The 21,849-nt window shown below is 28.4% G+C and overlaps 1 protein-coding gene across 1 annotated transcript; it reads left to right on the plus strand.

Annotated features, from left to right (window-relative positions):
• Positions 1-10,866: 10,866 nt before the first annotated feature.
• Positions 10,867-13,611, plus strand: LOC101210106 (homeobox-leucine zipper protein HAT5). Its single transcript, XM_004142308.3, has 5 exons — positions 10,867-10,988; positions 11,082-11,464; positions 11,555-11,688; positions 12,197-12,436; positions 12,941-13,611. The coding sequence occupies exons 2-5, from the start codon at positions 11,380-11,382 to the stop codon at positions 13,316-13,318; spliced, it is 837 nt and encodes a 278-aa protein (XP_004142356.2). The 5' UTR covers positions 10,867-10,988; positions 11,082-11,379; the 3' UTR covers positions 13,319-13,611.
• The last annotated feature ends 8,238 nt before the right edge of the window (positions 13,612-21,849 follow it).

Genomic DNA, 21,849 nt, shown 5'->3' on the forward strand with positions numbered 1-21,849 from the left:
AAAAATTACAAATATAGCAAACGATAATAAGGTGAAAAAAGGAAAATTATATTTATTGTCCCTAAGTTTTAAGTTAGTTTTCATTTTCTTCTTAAAGAAAAAACATTACATTAAGTCCTTTTATAGACATGTCTACACATTTTCTTGATGATGGCTCAATTGCTTTTTGCAAACAGGTTTGGGTCTCAATGTGGGCTGTCACGATTTAGAATGACTTTTTCTTTATACGATCAAATGCCGATGTGTTTCAATCAACCTATATAAACTCTATACGAAATTTGAAAGGTAAAATCTTAAGATTGAGTGTAATATTATGTTTTCATTTTAAATAATTAATAATATTTGACCCTATTTTACAAAGCAAAGAAAGAAATAGAAATTTGAATCGTCTATATGTTGTTTTAAATAGTTGTTACTTGAAAAATTTATGAATCAATAGAATTTTCATTTTAACAAGAAGAGAAGAATAAGTTTAGAGAGTACTATCCATATTGATGAATGAATGGAAAAGTAAATGGATCCAAAGAATTTCTCTCTCAAACAATGGAGGAAACAACTGATTGAGTATTGCTACAAATCTCTTATATAACAAATTGTTAAAATCTCAACTTCAGTTTCAGTTCTTCTAATTGTTTATCTGTTTCACTAATTTTCACTGTTCTTTACGTTTTTTTGTTCCTCGTCGCCTCCTCTTGCACAACTCATCTTTTCTACTCCAATGGGTAGATCACTTTCATATCTAGGGAGGCCAACCTCTCGAAATTACAGAAAAGCAATTCATAATGCATAAACAAAAATTAAAGGAAAAAAATTGAGTACCACTTCAATCCATCCAAACGAATGATTAAATGTTCAAGCAGTTCGTTCTGTCATGGTTTAAATAGACATCTTTAAAATGATTGTTTTTACGTGTGTTGATCAATTTTTTTTTTATAATATACAAATCTCAACATGTAGGGATAACTATATCATCTCAAAAAGTTGTCTATTGACACAATTAGAGACAAATAAGTAGCGGTGTTAAAAAAACGGTAATCCAATCAATCCGATTACCCAACTAATTAAGAGTTCATTAAATTTTGTCAAACCATGGGGTTTGGTTGACCCGATCTAGTTATAATATATATATATATTATTATATCATTATATCTATAAACCTAAAAGCTAAAAGTAACCCTCCATGGTAGACTTGTGTGTTGAAAAAACACCTTGTGTGTTGAAAAAACCATATGAAAATAATTTGTCTAAATTATGGAGAGATGAAAAAAAAAACCAATTCTCCAACTCAAATCAACCCAACCTGAATTTTTTGGATTGGGTTGATCCTTGCCTATTGAACCGATATCATTTTTTTGTCAACTCGAATTGGATTGGTCCATAATTTCTTCTCCAACTCGACTTATGCATTGTGAGACCCGTTTTTAATTTGAGTATAAGAAGTAAAATCTAGCTAAGTGTTTTGGAATTGGCGTTTTGGATAAGAAGATGTGTTTTAAAATAAGACTTTGCGATAAGAAATTTGCGTTTCAATCAATCTGCGGAAAGGATTAAGTGATAAAATTTTATATGGTTAAGTATAAGTTTTGTTATTTGGAAGTTAGTTCGCGAGAAAGTTTTGAGAAAAGAAGGATTTGTGATAGGACCTATAAGGCTAAACGCTCACAAGAGAAAGAGTCTTTGCAAAAAAAGGTTGGGTAGTCCGTATGAGTTATTGCGTTAAGATTTTCAAAAGTTATGTTAAGCTAGCGCAGTTAAAGCTATTCGCAGAATGAAATTAGGCAAGAAGAAAGGTTTGGCGAGAAAATGTCAAATCTGATTTGACAAAGTTAACGTGTAAGATTAAGGATTTAAACATAATCAAGATAAATATTAATTTTACACGGGTGAGGTTTTAAGTAGGAGATGACAATCAGACAAAGAACTAATTAAGGATGACTAATCCGGGTTAAAGAGTAGTATAAATAAAAGATTTGGGTCACTAAGTAAGAGAGATTTCTAGAAATTTTGAAGTGTTGAAATGGTGTCATTTTATTTCCGTGAGAATGCTACACGAGAAAGAAAGAAAAAAAAAGAGATTTTCAATTGTAGGATTAAGTATTTGTGAGTGCTTTTCTTACCAAAGTGTTTATGCATGTATTTCTTAAATACGTTTATGGTAAATGAGATCAAGTCATAAAAAGTTTTGTTTTTTTTTAGTTTTAAAATTTTTACTTGATCCAAGAGTAAATAAAAAGATAAATATATAAATGGTTAACAAATAATAACATAACCTAAATGATTTTCAAATGAATGACGAAAACTACTTACAACTATTTGAATTCATGGTCATAGCAAGTTTATATACGTACCAAAATTCTTCTTGTCCCACGTTATATTTAAAATTTAAAGTTGAAAAGTGTAAAACTCCCTAAGAAGCTTGCAAAAGTGGATAGAGTGGTTATTGAATCTTTCCCCTTCCTACATACTATTGTTTATTTGGATGTGTAGATGTGCGTTTTTAGATATTAGACAAAGTTTAGGTGCTATGTTAATGTTCACAAAGAATCAATATGAACCGATACCATTTCGGTTTTTATATTACTTCTAGGACCATCACACATTCAGGTTCAGTCAAGAAGCTATGGTTATAATTGATTCAAAGCAACAACAAATGAATCAAATTAAACACACTAATTTTGCATGCATGAAAAAGACAAAGTTTATGAAAAACTTACCCTTGAAGCTTCAAATTAAAGTTTGATTCTTCAACGATCTGCTATTCTATATCATTAGCGTTAGAATGGATTGGTGAAACTCTTTGATAGAATGACTTTTGTTTAGAGAAAATAGAGAGATGTTTTACTAAACTTCTCATAACTTCGTTAATTAACCTCAAATCTCAAACTCAATTGAAGAAGAGATTGACACTTAATCTCTACCAAAATTAGTGAGAATTGTGGAATTATTTGAAGATCAAGACACTAAGATGAAGCTAGCACCTTTATTCATTCTTCCACTGAAAGTAGGAAAAACCTAGATTTGCGATGATAATATAGGGGAAAGAAGGAGACATAGTACCGTTAATTGAAATTTCAGGATTTTTTAAAGACTTTTGGTAAATATAATAACAATTACATCATCACGTTGCAAGTCAATGTTGCACGTCAAAAACATTTGATGTAAGCCTAATAACTTACTTGTGAAGTGTTCGAATTAGATCAAGTGAGAAACTAGTTCTCTTTATCTCTTGATTATTGGTCAAAAGATAATCGTCTAATTCTTTTCTTAGATTGATGTCAATTGATTTAGATATCTCAAAATCTATTGTTAGAGATCAAACGAAAGGATTTATAATTTATATTTTTAAATTTCTTGGATTTTTATATAGTGCCTGAATTAATCAAAGTTGTTTCTATTTTTTTTTTGTTTCTTTCAACAAAGGGACAATAAAATCATGGTTCACTTCAATTTAGTTTGTGAGAATGAGCCTTAAAAGGTAAGAAAGGGATAAACTAAGTTTGTTGAACATAACATATAGAAACGAAAGGAAGTCGAGGTTCAAAGTTTTAGAGAATCAAATGTGATATATTATTTTACCAAATTTTCTTATTCCTTATTAAAAATAAAGGAAAAAAAAAAAAAAACCCTTTGATTAGTCTTTTTTTTTTATAGGGATGGATGAAAATTGTAATGCCCATTAAAATTTAGACAAATGTTTGAATGAAATGTTAGAGCCATTTGATCAAATATGATTATGAAATATGGATGGGTTTCCATTCACCAACTCAAAAGAAAAAAAGAATATTTAGATATGTTCTATTTTGTTGAAGATGATGTTTAATTAATTTAACACCAATCTTTGAATTCTTGTTTAATAAGCCAATGGCATGCCTCATCCAAAATATGGAATCTAGGAGACACCCATCAAAATCAATATATGCTTTTTTTCTCTTTATTATATTTTTCTTTTGTTACAAACCATTTTCAAGTCACTGCCAAATCAACATTCAACAAATGTCTAATAACAAATGCATATTGTAAAATAGATTATACTTTTTTTCTATGATATGTAAGAATCAAAATTCTTAAGTGAAGATTATGCGCATAACACTCTCTCCCACCACTCTCTCTTATCTATATTCTATGTTTAGATATATACATACAAAAAAACGAATGAAAATGATAAAACTGTAAAATTTTAAATTCTATCAATGATAGATGTTGATAGACATTGATATAGTCAACGCATATATAGACGCAGATAAAAGTCTATCAATATTTATCACATATAGAATCTACAAGTTTACTGTATTTTATAAATATTTTAGTTGAGTATGCTATATTTGAAAACGTATTTAAAAATAATGATAAAATAAATAAATAAATAAAAGTTTCTCCCTCAATTCTCATGAAGAGCACATTCTCCACTATTTCATTGCTCAAATCCATAAACTTTTTGTATAAATTTGGATGGACATTCATGGAAGGAAAATAAAGAAAGGAAAAAGGTTCTTCCATTGAAATAAAGATTAAATCATTCTAAAATTCTTTTCATATTTGACATTTTTATTAAGTAATCTTCTCCTTTTTATGTTTCCTTTTTTTTTTCTTTATGAACTATTTAGTAACCATATCAATTCTTTTGAAAAGAAATTTGAAAATTTTGTATTTTTAGTTTTGTATGTTTGGACTCCATTCTAACAAAAAATATTTCAAAGAATAAGTATAGATGTATATTTGTTAAGTTATATATTCTCAATTAACAATTATAATAATGAAAGTGTAGCAATTTTGAATGAAGTACTCCATGAAAATATAATAATGCCTCAAAATGCCTAAAACAAACATAGTTTACAAAGTTTGTAAGCATAAATATATTGAATGAACTTTTGCCATCTTTTAAGAGCCAAATAAGTTTTAAATTAGTCCCCATGTAGTTGGATGGTGACTCACCTATGCACTTCATCAATGTGCATTTGTTTCAATATATGAAAAAGAAAAACACACTTTTCTTAACAAAAAAAAAACCCCACTCCCATTTCTTAAATCTATGTAAAAACAAAATAAATGCAATCACAATTCACAACATAGATTATTATTTTAAATTCAAATGTTAATTATTCTTTTTTTCTTTTTTTCTTTTTGTCTATTCTTTAGTTAACCTTAAACCCCTATGAATGGTTGTATATATGTTGATACCCAATTTTCCTAATTTAATTCATCATAAAGTTCATACCAACTTTGCAACACAAATAAATAAATACCAAATTGCATTATTTAAAAGGATGATATTAAGATTCAAAAATGATTTCATTATCTTTGCAATGAGTTCATGAAATATTTGTATAATTAAGGCTGGCGTTTTTAAAATATTAAATCTATAAATATTAATTTCACCTTAAATTTCTTATTAATGTTGTGAAATCCGTTTTGAAAACTAAAAGAAAAGTTTAAAAAAAATTAGTTTTTTTAAAATTAAGTCTATAATTAAATTAATTCCTCTAGCTTACATCTCTAAATTTCTTGTTTTTATATCTAAATTTTATCCATGTTTTGAAAAATCAAATCAAAATTTAAAAAGTAAAAAATTATAGTAACATTGTTTTTGTTTTTGGAACTCGGCTAAGGATGCAACATTTAATTTATACTTAAAAAATTAATACAACCAATGGTAAGAAAATATGATTAATTTTATAAAATTAAAAACAAAAAATGAAATGGTTATCAAACAAGTTTTAAGTTATCAAATAGAGTCTAAATTGTTTGTAGTTGATCAACTTCTTAATTTTACGTTTGGATTTTTGGTTAACATAACATAACTCATGCGTCAAAAATCATACACCTTTATTGGTTGCTAGGGATGATTTTAGACCAAAAATTGTATCAACTAACAATTAGAAATGACAAAATTAAGAAGAAACATGGCACAAGTCGAAGTCAGTAGTAAGAATTAAAGTGGCTTTTAGGAAAAGGGGTTAACTTAGGTCAGGTTCAAGCCAACAACGTCAATCGAGGTCAACCTTTGTCAAATTGCAACGACATAAGTTTTTTGCATGTCCCAACCCAAAGTAACATTGTAGGTTTAAATATTGCCTAAGGAAGATGTTTGCCAAGGCCGACTCTAGCCAAACCCAAAATTGGGTACGCTCTTTGATTTGGTTTGTCATCTAATAATTCTAAGAACGATTCAAAAACATCTTGTAGAACATACCGTGATCAACTTTTTCAATAAATATATAATTATAGTTTCATACGAGGTAACTTGAATCTTTTTCTCAAAATCTCTAGTATCAGAGTGTACGGTACTTGGAGAGTACTGACAAGCAAACACGATGTGTGAATTTTTTCATTCTTTACCTTTTGAAACAAATTCACTTGAATGATGGATGCATTTTCCTTTGTTAAAAATTTGACATCAACGGTCAAAGTTCGAAATCCTTCTCCTCTTAAATGTTGTATGAAAAGAAGTTTAAATTTATTAGTGATTAACATTGCAATGAAAGGTAGGGATAAAAGAAAGGAGGACAACATATGAGAAAAAAGAAAAAGAAAAAGAAAAAACAGTTTACATAGGGTATGGAGAAAAATCAAATTGTATATTGAGTTGGATGTTGCAAAGATGATTGTGATAAAAGGAATTGATTCTTGAATTAATATATCATATACTGTATATGTTCCTTTTCTGACATGGTTTGACTAGAAAAAAGAAAGAAAACAATTCACTTTCTATTTGCTATAGTCTTTTTTACACCATTTCTTTTCAATAAAAACACACACAATCTTACAAAATAAGAGTGAGAATTTCAAAATCTTGCTTAATTTCTACGCCAACTATATATAACTTCTGTCAACAATTACACTATTTTTCTACCTGAGATTTCTTCTTTAGACTGTGTTTTTCCAAGTGAAGATTGTTGCATGTCACTACCTTCACACCAAATGTGACCAAACTCAAACTCTCATATGCACTTGTTGGACAATGGATTGGAAATGTTCCAAGAATTTAGCTTAGAAACAGCAGCTCAAAAAATGATAAGGATAGGAAGATTGAAAAGCTACCATTTCCTTTCTATATGTTAGGAAGAAGAATTTTATTTTACTACTTGAAAGGGTCATACACTTCCACCACACTTTGTAAGCATGCATGTGTACACACATCCACTTGCCAAGCTTAAATCTTCCAATATGGTACAACTTCAAACTATCTTTTTTTCTCTCAAAATTACTTTTTCCTTTGGTCCGACGGTTGTCTAAGGTAAGACCAAAAGTCCATTGGTAGGCTAAGTCCAATGGATATCAAGAGGAAGCATAGGAAGTCGGGTAAATACATACATAGTACTTGTGAAGATAATGTTAAATACATACATACACACATCAGTAATAATTGTGAAGACTATCTTCACATTCACAAACCAATATGAAGATGGATGTTGACAAGCTCATCCTTAGGTTAGCTTAAGCTCAACATCAACATAGCTTGCTTGGAAAACTAGGACTTAGACACATGTACTTTGGTGGTTGGATTTGTATCCCTAACACACACTATACACAAATTTAATTATGCTTTTATTCTTGTTCGTTCTTTTTCTTTTCCACCAATTTTTTAAAAATCAATATCTATTTAATTATATAGCGTAAGGCCTCAAAAATGTAAAAATATATATATATATATATCCAATGGCCAATATTAGAAAGATGCTTTTGAAGCTTCTCTTCTTTATTTAGTTTCTTTTAATATGAGATAATGTTATATTATGGTGTGTGTGTTTGTATTCACTATGAAAGTGACTCCACAATTTCTTTTTCTTCCTTTCATTTGTATTCCTTATTACCACATGAATAATCAATTAGAGGTATTACACAAAACAGTAGTTTGAATATTATTATATTCAACAGAAAGTAAACAAAATGCATAATATTGTATAACAAAGTTAAGAAGACAAATATTATTGTATAACAAAGTGAAGTCTCAGAAATAATAATATTTGTAAGATGAGTTGAGTTAAAGACAAATATTTTTTTACATTTAAAATGTTTAAAATTTAAAAGAAAATATAATTTAAGATTTAAAGTATAGAGTAGGTGGTTGATTCATAATATAAACCAAAAAGTGATCTTCCACTTCATTGATTATTCAATTATTTGATTGTTCTACAACAAATAAGATGTATAACGTACTTCAAATGTGAGCATATAATATATTTTAATTTTACAATTCTATTGATGCATGAACCCTATGACATGGAGTACTGTTTCTTTGGTGAAAAAGCAGCTACCCTCCTTTTGCTTTTAGCTTCAAAATAATGGAAAACGATTATATATAATCCAATTCAACGTTTCGAACAATCACGTACGAGGTCTCGTTGCTAGGGCTTCGAGATTAACGTCCCTCAAAACCTAAGTAACTTAGGTATTTAACATATTTATATTGTCGACGAATTTAACACTAAAGTTTATAAAAAAGAAAAGTGTTATATATAAATTAAACTCTCTAACCTTTTAGATTGTCGCTGATTCTATATTCTAAATATTTTTATCCATAAAATTGTTCTTCACCTATTTCATGGAGATCAGATATCCCTGTTTATGTAAATATATATATGGTGGGTTTTCGTAACCATTAATAATGATTTTTTAAAAAAAGAAATTATTACGTGTGAATGGTATATTTAAAATGGCAATCATGTAAAAGAATATGTACCTAAATGAATGTGGACGAACAAATTAAATGTAATACATCTTCTATACGAAATCCAAATTTGACTAACAAAATTTTTCTTTACCTACTCTATTTGACTTAGGGAATTCATTTGAATGTTATATTGAACCTATTTTATAATATTTTAAAGAAAATATTTAATTAAACCTAAAATTTTTGAAGAAGAAGTACGATCATTTAAACATTTGATTTTCATAAATGTATTAATTTACACTACTTGATTTGAAAATATATAGTGTAAAGTTATATAGGGTATGTTTGGAATGACTTAAGGAGAAAATCGTTTTTTAATATAAAAAAATGTTTTTATTTAAACACTTTGGATACAAATTTCTTTAAAAAAATTTATGTAAAACTCTGTTTGACTTGTTACGTACTAAAAGTGTTTTACTAACTTAAAATTACTTTAAAAGAATTGATTGACAGCATAAGTCGAGAATAGTGGTTGGGAGATTGACTGATGATCACAATCATTAGAAGTGGTGATTGATGACGATCATCAAAAGTGGTAAATTTTTCTCATAACAACCCAATTCATAGTAAGTCACCTTACCTAAGTATTAATTCCTTATGATTTTTCTTGACATTTAAAAATATTTTAAAGTCAGACGAGTTATTCTGTAAAATTAGTCTGATAACAGTCACGGATGTTAAAAAAAAAAAAAGAGTAGGAAAAGAAATTGAGCGGGTATCATTTATTTTTTGAAGATTAAGAAGAAGACTAATTTGGTGAATCCAAAACTTAAGATAGCCTCCAAGAATCATATTCAATAAAAAGAAGAGATTCGATTATGGAGATATGAATTTGGTTGTTGGATCCCTCATTTCAAGCAAGTAATTATAAATGTCAAAATGCCCAATCATCAACTTACATCCTATTGATAATATATTGTCATAATGGTCCCTTACACACCCAACTAAATTCTCTTGTGTTGTCAATACCTCTAACCAAACCCATATATAGAGTACATTACCTTTAAATCTTGTTTTAGTTTCTAAGTTTGGTATATTATTCTATTTTACTTCTAAAACGTTTAAAATTGTTTGTTTTAGTCTAGAATAACTTAGAAACTTATTTTTCGTTTAACAATTAGATTTTGGTTGTTCAATATTTTGACGCAATTTACTTATCTTCATCTTATTCAACAAATTTAGAGTCCAAAAGTACACATCCCCTCAAATTTTTTAACAAAATTTTCACATGTACTAATAAATACTTTTAAAACTAAAACAAACTTTAAAAAAAAAAAAGTTTAAGAACTAAAATTGAATAAGAATAATGATGAAACAAATGAGAATTTAAACTATAAAAGTGAGTGTTTTTAACTAGAATAGCCTAAATAGGAATCTATACTTAGATGTTGGACACAATATTGTCCTAATTATCACGAAATTCATATTGATCGAGCTACAAATTTACAAAAATACTAAACTCAAATGACAAAACTGTCCACATTTAATGTTAATAGTAGAAAGAAATATAAAAACTACAAAAGGTTGAGAATCCTTATTTCGAAAATATATAATCTATTATTGTAAATATTTTATTTCGTATTTATTATTTATATTAAAACTTACCTATTTAGTCTATTAATTATTTAACAAATGATAATCTTAAAATTAAATGAAAATAAATATATTGTAAAGTTTAATAGGTGAACATGAATAAATCGATATCACATCCGAATCAGATGGACTTTAAGAATAAGAAAAAATAGCTAAGAAAGACTTTAAAAAATTAAAAGTTATTACCTATAGCAATAAAATACACATCATTTTTATCATGACTCGATCATAAAAACTCTAAAATTAAGCGTGATTAGCAGATGTCTTTAAAAATATTATTAAGTTGGAGGAGTAAATTAAAAAAAAAAAAAAAAAAAAGAGTACGTATATATAATATTTGTTCGTTTGTTTGTATGGAAGCCCATTTTCAGATCCAGCGGCTCAACTTGGATGAGAAAAAGAGACAATTCTGATTAGACGGTTGAGATCTAAGCACATCGAAAGTGGACCCCACCACAAAGAAACTCTAAATAATTTAATATATATATATATATATTATGGAAATATTCGAAAAAGTCCAAAAAGACAAGTGGATGGAGGACGAATCATAAGGGTAATTTAGTATTTTGAGGACCTTGAGTAGTATAAAAGATGGGCGACCCCCCACTTTCAATTTTACCCGCTGATAACAACCTTCACAGGGTTTCATTTCAAGCAATCATTCTATTCTTTCTGCCGGGGACTCTGTTTTCCCGGTCGCCCCTGTTTCTGTTTTCGATCAACCGTCTGTATTCTCTCCTTTTCTCTTTTACTTCTTCATTTTCTTCCTTCATTCTTTACCTCTCATTCCAGCTTTTTCTTCTTTTTTCTCACACAGGTTTTCGAGACTGACGAAGAGCTGGGTAATAACAGAGCTGGTGGTGTGATGGGGTTTTGTATTTCTCCATTGGGAACACCGGCTAGGTTACTTTGGAGCACCAGTTTCTTCCGTCACAAGCTTATGATTTTCTAATTTCAGCCCTACAAGCTGAAAATACCAAACTCCATCTATTTCCTTTCTCGTTTTAATAAAGATCTACCCCGATTACGTCTCGGCTGTGACCAATCCCCCGCCCCCGTAAATCGCCGGTGATCCCTTCTTAACGATTTCCGTTTCAGATTTTCAAGAATAATTAATGATGTCGGACGCTTTGATCTTCAACCGGTCTCCAGGTCATGCCAACATGTTGTTTTTCGGAAGTAGTGATTCCATTCCTCGTGGTAATTTTTATGCTTTTTTCATTTCAATGATCATCTTTAACTACTATTTCCATTCCATCCATCTTCTAACTGTGTTTCTGCTAATGGTAGGACCAAGTTTCATGATGGGGATGGAGGAAACTTCAAAGAGGCGCTCATTTTTCAGCTCTCCGGATGACTTGTTTGATGATGATTACTATGATGACCAGCCACCTGAGAAGAAGCGCCGGCTGACTCAAGAGCAGGTATTTGAGTAATCCTATTTTGATAATACCCTGCATTTGTTTTCACTTGGTGGGTGTGGAATCTAAACCCTGAACTCGATGCATTTTACTTGTGGGCATATTTCTTATATTCAATCTATGTTGTTGCTTTTAATGTTATTACCTTTGAATCAATGCTGGTCTCCTTGCTTATCTCTCTTGGTGAAAAGAAAAAGAATGGCATAATTCTCAGATTCTGTAAGATAAATACTAAAGGAAAATTCCCATGGGGGAATTATTTACATGACTGATATGGATTCTGTTTATAATGACTTTCTAAGTGCAAAGAAATTTCAAACCTACCCATGACTGGGTGCAATTCATCAAGTTCACCCTGGAATTATATTTTGTTTTTCATTTCTTTTATTGTACTTATTGTTCATCCTCCAATGTTCTCATTTCTTGATAATAAATAAGGTTGAAGAAAAAAAAAATGATTTGACAATCTACGCTGCTGAATGACCCTTATTAATTCATGGCCAATGATTAGGTGCATCTGCTGGAGATTAGCTTTGAGTCAGAGAACAAACTGGAGCCAGAGCGCAAGACTGAGCTAGCAAAGAAGCTGGGTCTGCAGCCAAGGCAAGTGGCTGTGTGGTTTCAGAACCGCCGAGCTAGATGGAAGACAAAGCAGCTTGAAAGGGACTATGATCTTCTCAAATCTTCATATGATTCTTTTCGTTCTAGCTACGACTTTATTGCTAAGGAGAATGAAAGGCTAAAAGCCGAGGTATCTATGCCCACTGAAAGCTATATAGTTTGCACTTTAGCAATTTGGTTTTATAGTGAAGATTCTCCCTTTGCTCAAAATCTTTCATTATTATTTTCATTAGCCTTTTGATATGCTATGCTAAGTCTTATAGATGCAGAAAGCTCAAATATTTCCTGATATTTGCTTGCTTGGCTGTCTTTGATGTGACATATCTTCTGGGAATAAATTCAAGTAGAAACAGATTTCTTTGTAAATCTTTAGGATGGCGGTCGGTGGACCATTTATCTTAGTTTCCTAAGGCGACTCAAGTAATTTCTAGTTAATCTAGTTACAAGTTTCATCGTCACATTTAGTCTAACGACGTCTTGTAAACTCGTGGCCCTACAATCAAATTGGATATAGATTAGTTTTCCAGATATGATTGGAATCTTAGGAAAAAGAATGGTGAAATTAGTTAAAAAAGGGACTTGGTATTGTTACTGATCCAGAGGTCTCTTGTGCCTTCTCAATTACTGAACTCAGGTAGCTTCTTTAACTGAGAAACTTCAAGCTAAAGAAGTGGTTGAATCATCGTTTCACGCTAAGAATCCTGATCCGTTTCTGGAGGATCAACTCCTTGTTCCTGTTGTGCAACAGAGCATTAAGATTGAAGACCACCATAGTTGCAGGAGCAATGGAAGCGCTGTGCTGGACGAGGACGGTCCTCATCTCCTGGACAGTGGGGATTCATACATCTTGAGCAATGACTATGATGGCTGTGTTTTGCCAACTTTTGGCGTGAACTCGGAGGAGGAAGATGTGAGTGACGACGGTCAGGGTTACTTCTCGGACGTTTATACGACAGTCGATCAGCAGACTCACGAGGGAGAGCCTCTGACCTGGTGGGACTGGACGTCGTAAATGTGCATTTGAAGCATCTCAATATTTAGTAGGATGGAAGTATAATATAAAGTTGACTGTATGATACAAATGAATAAACGTAGTGTGAACATTACTTAGTTTGGAATGAATGTATGTGTATGGATGAAACTTAGGACCTTGAACTGTTACATTGTTATTTTGTTGTTTACGTGAATTTACCCTTGAAAAGTTGGGGGCACTCTACCACTCGCAAACTTGTAAGAATCATTCTAATTTTGAAAATAATGTTTGGGATCGGAATGTTTTCAGACATCCGCAACTAATTTCTATGACTTTGTATCATTCATACAATCTATTAAACTTGTAATTAATTCTGTATGATTCGAGACCGAACAGAAAAACCTTTGTTTTAGTCCAACGCATTGATCATCTTCTTTGTCTCGTTGCTCTTCTCATGTCAAGTCAGTTTGTTAAACCTAACATTTCAAATAATTTTTTTAGTACAACAAAAGAGAGTTGAAAATTTCATATCTAAGATAGAAAATCATATCAATTATGATTGAGTTAAAACTATGGAAGAGATTGATTTGTCATTCAAACAAACTAAAGTACCTCATAGTAGTCTCTAACAACTCCATTATCAAATTATTTTTAACCCCATAATTATAGATCATAATATATACTTTTATACCCACTCCAATCAACAAAAAATAAGCTACTCAAATTGTTGGTCCATACAATTTCGATCTCATCGAGTTTGCTCTAAACTTTTTTAATCATCTTATCATCTTTTAAGATAAATTAAAAAATAGAAAAAAAAAAGAAGATATCATGTGTGTTCATTCAATTATGAGATCATTGATAGAATATTTAGAGAAAACTACCTTAGATTTTTTTTAAACAAAGTGTATGATTCTTTTGCCAAATTTATTCAATGATTTATTTGAAAATTGATCCAACTTATTTTTGTGCAAACCCTCATTCATGAAACTATATTAGTTTATGATTGTTAAAAGGGTTCTTTTTCTTAAAATTAGCGCATAAAATCAACAAATTAATTAAATAAAGAAAAACGGTAAAAAAATAGAAAACTTAACCAAACATTTAACGTCTATCCATTTTTATATTAATGAAATACAAAATTTTATTATAGCTTATAAATATTTTAATTATTTTATTATTTTTAATAGTATCTCTAAGATAACAGCATTTGTTTTGATTGGATTTCTAAATGTTTTCATGTGTCAGAATAGAATAAAAGAAAAATGTTTATAGTCACTTAAACTTTTTAAATCAATCTAAAATAATCTCAAAATTGTAATACTATTAAAGTTTGGATTAAAATGATATCATAGAGCTAATAAATTTAAAGTCAAAATTATTTTTGTGAAAAATTTGTAATATTTTTATTTCTAAACAATATTTGGAAGTAGCCAATGAAGATCTATGCATATGAGGATTGGGAATGGGTTCGGGTTCGGTAAAGATATAGGAAGCTATATCATCACTTCTTGGTCTCAACTTTATTTTGGCTTTTCAAATTAACAAAAAATTTTAATTAACTTTTAAAATTGCAAAATTTCAACGGTAGCTTTTTATTAAATTTCAAAATAACAAAATTATTATTTTTCAATTAATTATTATTTTTCAATTATGGAAGAATTTCAAGAATAAAAATTTTGAAAAAAATAACATTAATTGAATTTCAAATTAATTTTTCAAAAGGGGAGAATCTAACTTATCTCAAAATAAGGTTAATGGTTTGAAAATCAAAATAACCAAATTATTAATTATTTTAAAATTGGAAGAATTTCAACTATTAATTTTATTTTAAAATAAAATTAATTGAATTTCAAATTTTCAAAATTATTACTTTTCGATTCGAAAATCTCAACAATTCATTTTAAAATGTAATACCTTTAATTGTTACCATTTCGAAATAATCAAATTATTATTTTGAATTTGGTAGAATATCAACAGTTGATTTTTTTTTAAAAAATAGTGTTTTAATTTTTAACCCTTAAATAATGTTGATTTTTATTATGTTGATTATATATATACTTTAAATTTTATTTCCTTATACATTTGCAATAATAGTTATACTGTATTTTTTGTGAAATAATGTTTCGATGTGTTTTGAAGTAATTTTCTTGGTGGTTGTCACCAATCTCTTCCCTTTCTTTTTGTTCTCTCTTTTGTATTATCTTCATGGCCGTTTGGGAGAAGGAAAGAAAAAGAATCTTTCCTTGTTTGGCCATGGATCAAGGGGAGGGAAAGAAATACTCTTGATTCTTTTTATTCCTTTTCTTTCTTCGTTTATTACCCCACTTTCTTCACTTAATCCTTTCATTTCTCAATATATACATTATCTTTCTTCTCCTTTCTCATTTATTTCTTCTCTTTACTCGTTTATTTATTATTCTCTCCAAATTAATCTTCTTATTTCTTCTCTTTCCCAAACAAATTAATCCACCTCTCTTCTTCTTCATTCTTTTTGTGTCAAACGAATTAGTCATCCGTTTTCATGAAGAAAAAATATTAAATGAAAGAAAAAATAAAAACAACATAATACAATTTTTATTGTATAGGACTGATGATTCAAACTTAAAATACAAATTTCTTTTTGTATTCTATTTACGATACAATTTGAAAAAACATATTTTACCTAAATGAAAAAAATAATATAATTTGTTTGTATTATGTATTATGGGTACGATCCAATTTTTTTTATACAAAATAAATTTAAAAATTAATACATATTTGTTGTGCGTTGGGGTTACAGTAGAAATTAAGTATAAACATTGTTTTAATACAAATTTTCGTCGTTTTGGAAAACAATACGAACAAAATAAATAAGTTTAGACAAACGCAAAAAAAAAAAAAAAAAAATTAATACAACTTTTGTTTGTATTTGGTTTACAGAAAACATTCCATAAGCATTTCTTACACATTCGAAAAAAATGTAATTCAATTTCTTTCTTATATGGGGTTGGGTAGAAAAACAAATATTTGCCATAAATTAAAAAAAAAACATATTCTTTTAATGTATTGGATTTACGGATCAAATTGAATTACAAATGAAAAATTAAATAATACAATTTCTGTGTGAATTGAATTTACGGTATAAATTTCATAAACATATTTTATCCAACCAAAAAAATTAATACACTTTATTTTGTGCACTTGATTTAATGTTAAAAAAACTCTACTTTTGAAAAGGTGTACGTTACAAGTAAAAAAAATATTTATACAAAATCAGCAAAAGAAAATCAATACAATTTTTTTGTGAATGCTTGGATTACGGTTCAACCTAACTAAAAAAATGAATTTGAATATAATTTTTTGTTGTAGAGGTTTTATGGTACAAACAATTTACACAAATGCAAAAATTATTAGCACATTTTTCATTTTGTATTGGCTTCGCGAAAAAAAAACAAAAAAAAACAATAATTTCATTTAAAAAAAAAATAGTTATGTATTTTTCTCGTATTGGAATTAATGTACAAATAAAAAAAGTTACACAAATAAAAAAAAAATACAAATTTTTTTGTCATAATCTTTCTCCCATAATCCTTCCACCAAAAAACATAATTCTTCCTCCAAATAATCATTCTCCCAAACAAGGATTATAATAATCTTTCATAATCTTTTCGCTTAATCCTTCTCTCAAACAATAATTATAAATAATACTTTCATACTTCTTTCACTTAATTCTTCCCCAAACAAGGATTATAATAACCATTTCCTCCACTTAATTCAACATTTTTCTTATTCTTTTTTCCCCTTATTCCTTTCCTTCCCCCAAAAGGTCCCTCAGTGTTCACCAATCTCTTCGCTTTCTTTTTGTTCTCTCTTTTGTATTATCTTCAGTACATTCTACCTCGTAACTATGATCCTGCGTTTTAAATAATTGCATGTAAATTATATTATGCTGAAAAAATATAGATTTTTTGGTCCAAAGTGCTCAAGGTATAATTACAACGTAATAATAAATTTTAGTACTTGAACTTCTTTTTCCTTTCGTTGCTTAATATTCTGTAAAACAATGTATATATATTATACTATATAGTGTATTATTTTCTGTGTGATAAATGTGGTTTGATTTTTTTGTTGTTGTTACGGTCATTACACCTACTACTTCATGTCTTTCTCTCTTCTTCATCTTTCTCTCCTTCTGCTTCCATTTGGAAGTTTATTTGTGTATGAAAGAAAAGAAATCAATTTAAAAAGGAAATATTTTCTATTTGATTTTTTTCAAGAAAGTTGGCTAAATTACATTATTATTTGTTAGATGGAATATCCCATAAATTTAGTTCATTTTAGTTATTAAATAATACAAATTATTTTGGGACTAAATTCTTGTTCAACAAAATAGGCTAAATTAAATTATTATTTTTCAAATGATATATTCCATCAATTTTTTATTAAAATACAAATTATTAAAAAGAAAAAAAATCTTTTTCCAAGAAAATATACTAAATTAAATTATTACTTTTAAATGGAAATCTAATTCATTTAATTGGTATTAAAATTGAAATTATTAAAAAAAACAAACAAAATCTTTTTCAATAAAATAGGCTAAATTAAATTATTATTTTTAAATAGAAATATATTATAAATATTGTGCATTGCTTGTCATTTATTGGTTCATATTAATGGAGAATGTGAACGGAGAGAAGATGAGGAATGTGAAAAGCATAGGAGATGAGGAATCTGAGGCTGAAGAAGTCAGTGGTCGATGGTTGTTAACCATCAGAGTAGTTTATCGGATGGATTGTCTTCACCGCCCCGCCCCGCCCAATGGCCATCGATGATAATTCAAACGTTGATGGATTATCTTCCTCCTTAGATCCATCTGCTATTCCATCTGCATTTTATTTAGACACGAATATGAAAAAAGAAAAAGGAGATAGAGAGAAAAAGAAGGAAGACGAAATAAGCTTCTCTAAAATTAAATAAGAAAGTGTAGTTGAAATTGGAAGAAGAAAGGGTTATGAAAGTGTAATTTTTTAAAATTTTAGTTTGAAATAGTAGGCTGTAATTGATGTATGCCGGATATTATCGGTGTTTCCATATTCTTATTTTTTTTCGATTCGCCAATTTTGAAGAAATTTTTTTTTGCTATTCTTCTAGTTGACCCGTTTTAAAATTGCACCTAAGTAAAATTTAAAAAAATTACACTTTCCTAACATTTTCTTCTTCCAATTTCAACAACATTTTTCTTTAATTTTAGAAAAGTTTCTTCGGTCTTTTTTTTTTTTTTTTTGTCTGTCTACCTCCTTCAGAGATAGAATAGCACGGGCAGTCTAACAAGGAGGATAACTCATCAACTCTGTAGGTTTGGATCATCATCAATTCAAGTATTTAATTTAAGAACATAAGTTATTTTGAAAAAAAAATCTAAAATCTTTGAAAAACATTGTAATTTAAACAATAATTTTTAGGAAAATGAGTTTCTTCAAAAACATTTTTGTTGTTAATCTAATCTAATTAAACGAACCCTCACTATTAATGGACGGATTGAAATATACCTAAAGTTCAACTTGTTAATCAATATCATTTGCTAATTAAAAATTGTGAGTTTGATCAAATTATTGAACTGATGTTGTACAATGTCATGCGTGTATTGAATTGAATATCAAATTATTTAAAGCAAACATCTCATGATTTTGATCTATATCCTCAACTCATATCAAACCCTAAACCCTTTTAAAGCATCACATTCACATGTTAAGTTAATATATCCAACCCACATTCCTAGAGGTGTGCAACAAGTTGAATCAATACAAGGTATGGTTTTTGTTATAATAATTTGAACTTTGTTTAACTTTTTGTATATGAACTTTTTCAAATGTGTGTCCAATTTCAATGGCATCTCATAAGAAACCATTCAACAGTTTAAAACAATATTCTGTAAGTCCGAACAATGATGAAAATAGTCGTGATTTGAAACTAGCTAGGTGAACATATGAACATGATCATCAACTTTTCTAATTTTCAAAGGATCAAATTAAAAATTCAATGTATTCCACACAATTTTACGAAAATGAGTTAAATAGTAATAAAAACAATAATTTTCATACAAGAAAAGTTTCATTTACTACCTTCACTTGAACACAAATGTCTTCCAATATGCCTCATTTTATTTAGCCATATGAATATCCAAACCCCTATAGGTTAATTTAATTTTCTCATACATTAATGATCTTTCACTTTAATAATTTTTTAAAAAAGATTAGTTTCTGTGTCACACCACCATTCTATTATATATATTCTTTTTGAGAAGAAAAAGGGAAGAACACACACGTGATATGTTGTAGGAATTAATAGTTATAGTTACTGATAATTAATTAAAAACCTTGAAATACAAGAAATCTGAAAGAACAACATAATTGAATTCATTGTATTTGAATATTCATCATCAATAATCCCCCTCTTTAAGTTTATATGATTGTTTTTGTTTAATGAACCTTTTTTTCTTGGAACAAAAACAAAAGACAAATGCTAATTTGTTCCTCTCCCCCACCTCAAAAATCAAACAGCAAAAGCATTAAATAAAAGGGTTATATATATATATATATTTGGATGCAAATTAAATGAGGGTTTCTGGCATAGAAAGATGACAAAATAAGAAGTCACTCTTGGCCATGGCTGGATTCCAAACCCTGTACTCATCACCTTCATCATCATAGTACTCCCTCCCCACTTTAATTTTAGGTTGAAATATCGTTTTAGTTGTTTCTTTTATAAATATTCAATACTAAAATTTTGTTATATTTTTCTTTTTTTTGGGTCGATATTTAAAAATTAAATCAACTAATTTAAAAATAGATTCCCAATAATAACTCCAAAGCCAAAGAAATAGTCCAAGAAAGTATTGAATGGACAAACAGTGAATAGTGGTTTTGGTAGTGGAAGGGTGACAGAGTGCCACCTCCTTAACTCTTCTTCTCTCACTTAATTTCTTTTTCAACATTTTCCATCTTTCCTCTTTTCTAATTTTCTATATATATTCACACCAAAAAGAGAAAAATGTTCTGAAAAATAAAAATAAACATGATGTTGTCATTTTGGAGGCATGGTTATGGTGTTATTGGAAATCAATCACTAATGTTTCTTTCACTCAAAATTAATTTTGTAAGGATATACTCAGAGATTAAAAAAAAAATTCTTGCACCCTCTATGGCTTCATGCACAACACAATGCGTTAGAACGTTCAAGCAACGACAAACATAAAAAAAATGAGATAATTCCTATCTTTCTGTCTTTATCTTTAGTCTGAACTCCTCAATATAGAAGAAAATTCAAACAAACCGACGATAATATCATGTTTTTCAGTAGATTGATGAGCTTCAAATAATTAGACTCTCTGTAACATTTGATGCTCCGATGGAAGATCAAGACTCTAGCCTAAAGCAAATTCTCATCGTTTCAAGGAGCTTCAACTCCTTATATGTCAATCGTACAAGATCTTGGTAGTCATGTTTACTTAGCTTCCAATATGATGATTAAGGAGATTGATACTTGATATGAGCTAGAACTTGGAAAGAAAAGTGACTTAAGTAGTCGATATTATCGCTTTCACTTTTAATATACATGATGGTAATGAGTGTCTTTTTGAAACTAATCAACCAACCATCAGAAATTACTTTATAGAGTTATCACACACATGTTAAAATTCTTTTAATTAAAGAATGTTAATTAATATATGGTAGCTATATAAATTCTTATGTTAAGTTCATTTTTTCGTTCTTAGTTAATCATACCATTCTTGAGCCTCTCAACTTTTTTTGAATTTAATATATATAACAAAATTGACAAACTTTGAGTAAAATATCTCTTAACAATTGTTTGTTATTTCAATTATTAATTTAGTAATAATTTAAGTTCGATATATATCCATTTTATTTTTAGTTTTTAGTTTTTAAAAATCAAATCTATATACACCTATTCAATTCTAAATTTATTGCATTGTTATTTATTTCTTACCCATATTTTAAAAAATTACGAAAAAGTAATTTTTAAAATCATTTTTATTTTTAAATTTTTACTAAGAATTTAATCATTTACTCTATCAAAGATTTAATCATTCTAAAAAATTGAAAAAAGAGTTTAATTTTCGAAAATTAAAAATCCAATGACTACCCAACACAACCCTTCAATTTTCTTTTATTCGAAAATTAGATAATTTTTTCCACAATTTCTAGCCATATGTCCCTAAACAGATAAACCTTCAAAATATCTTTGTTATATATATATATATAAATATACAAAAAAATCTACAATTAAAAATTAGATAAAAATAGTTAAAAAGTTGTAAGTAATTAACTTAAAGAAATGCTGGTTTTTTATTGATTCAATGTGCTTTTATGCATTAACATATATATATATATGTTCAAAGTGAAAGATTACCTTGAAGATATATAAAAGAAAAAATAATAATAATCTTATCAATTGTGGAATAATTGACCTAATTTTAACATCACTTCATATTAAAAGTGCTATTTGGAGGATCCAATTGTTGAATTTTTGACCACATAGCAATTTAATATCATTATTTTAGTGCATAT

Source organism: Cucumis sativus, chromosome 5 (assembly GCF_000004075.3).
Source record: "Cucumis sativus cultivar 9930 chromosome 5, Cucumber_9930_V3, whole genome shotgun sequence".
NCBI lineage: Eukaryota > Viridiplantae > Streptophyta > Magnoliopsida > Cucurbitales > Cucurbitaceae > Cucumis > Cucumis sativus.

What these genes read in the sequence shown, in the direction of transcription:
- LOC101210106 (XM_004142308.3), top strand. Translation starts at nt 11,380, where the DNA reads ATGATGTCGGACGCTTTGATCTTCAACCGGTCTCCAGGTCATGCCAAC. An exon ending in TAGTGATTCCATTCCTCGTG is followed by an intron (nt 11,465 to 11,554) that starts GTAATTTTTATG and finishes TGCTAATGGTAG; the next exon opens with GACCAAGTTTCATGATGGGG. An exon ending in ATGAAAGGCTAAAAGCCGAG is followed by an intron (nt 12,437 to 12,940) that starts GTATCTATGCCC and finishes TACTGAACTCAG; the next exon opens with GTAGCTTCTTTAACTGAGAA.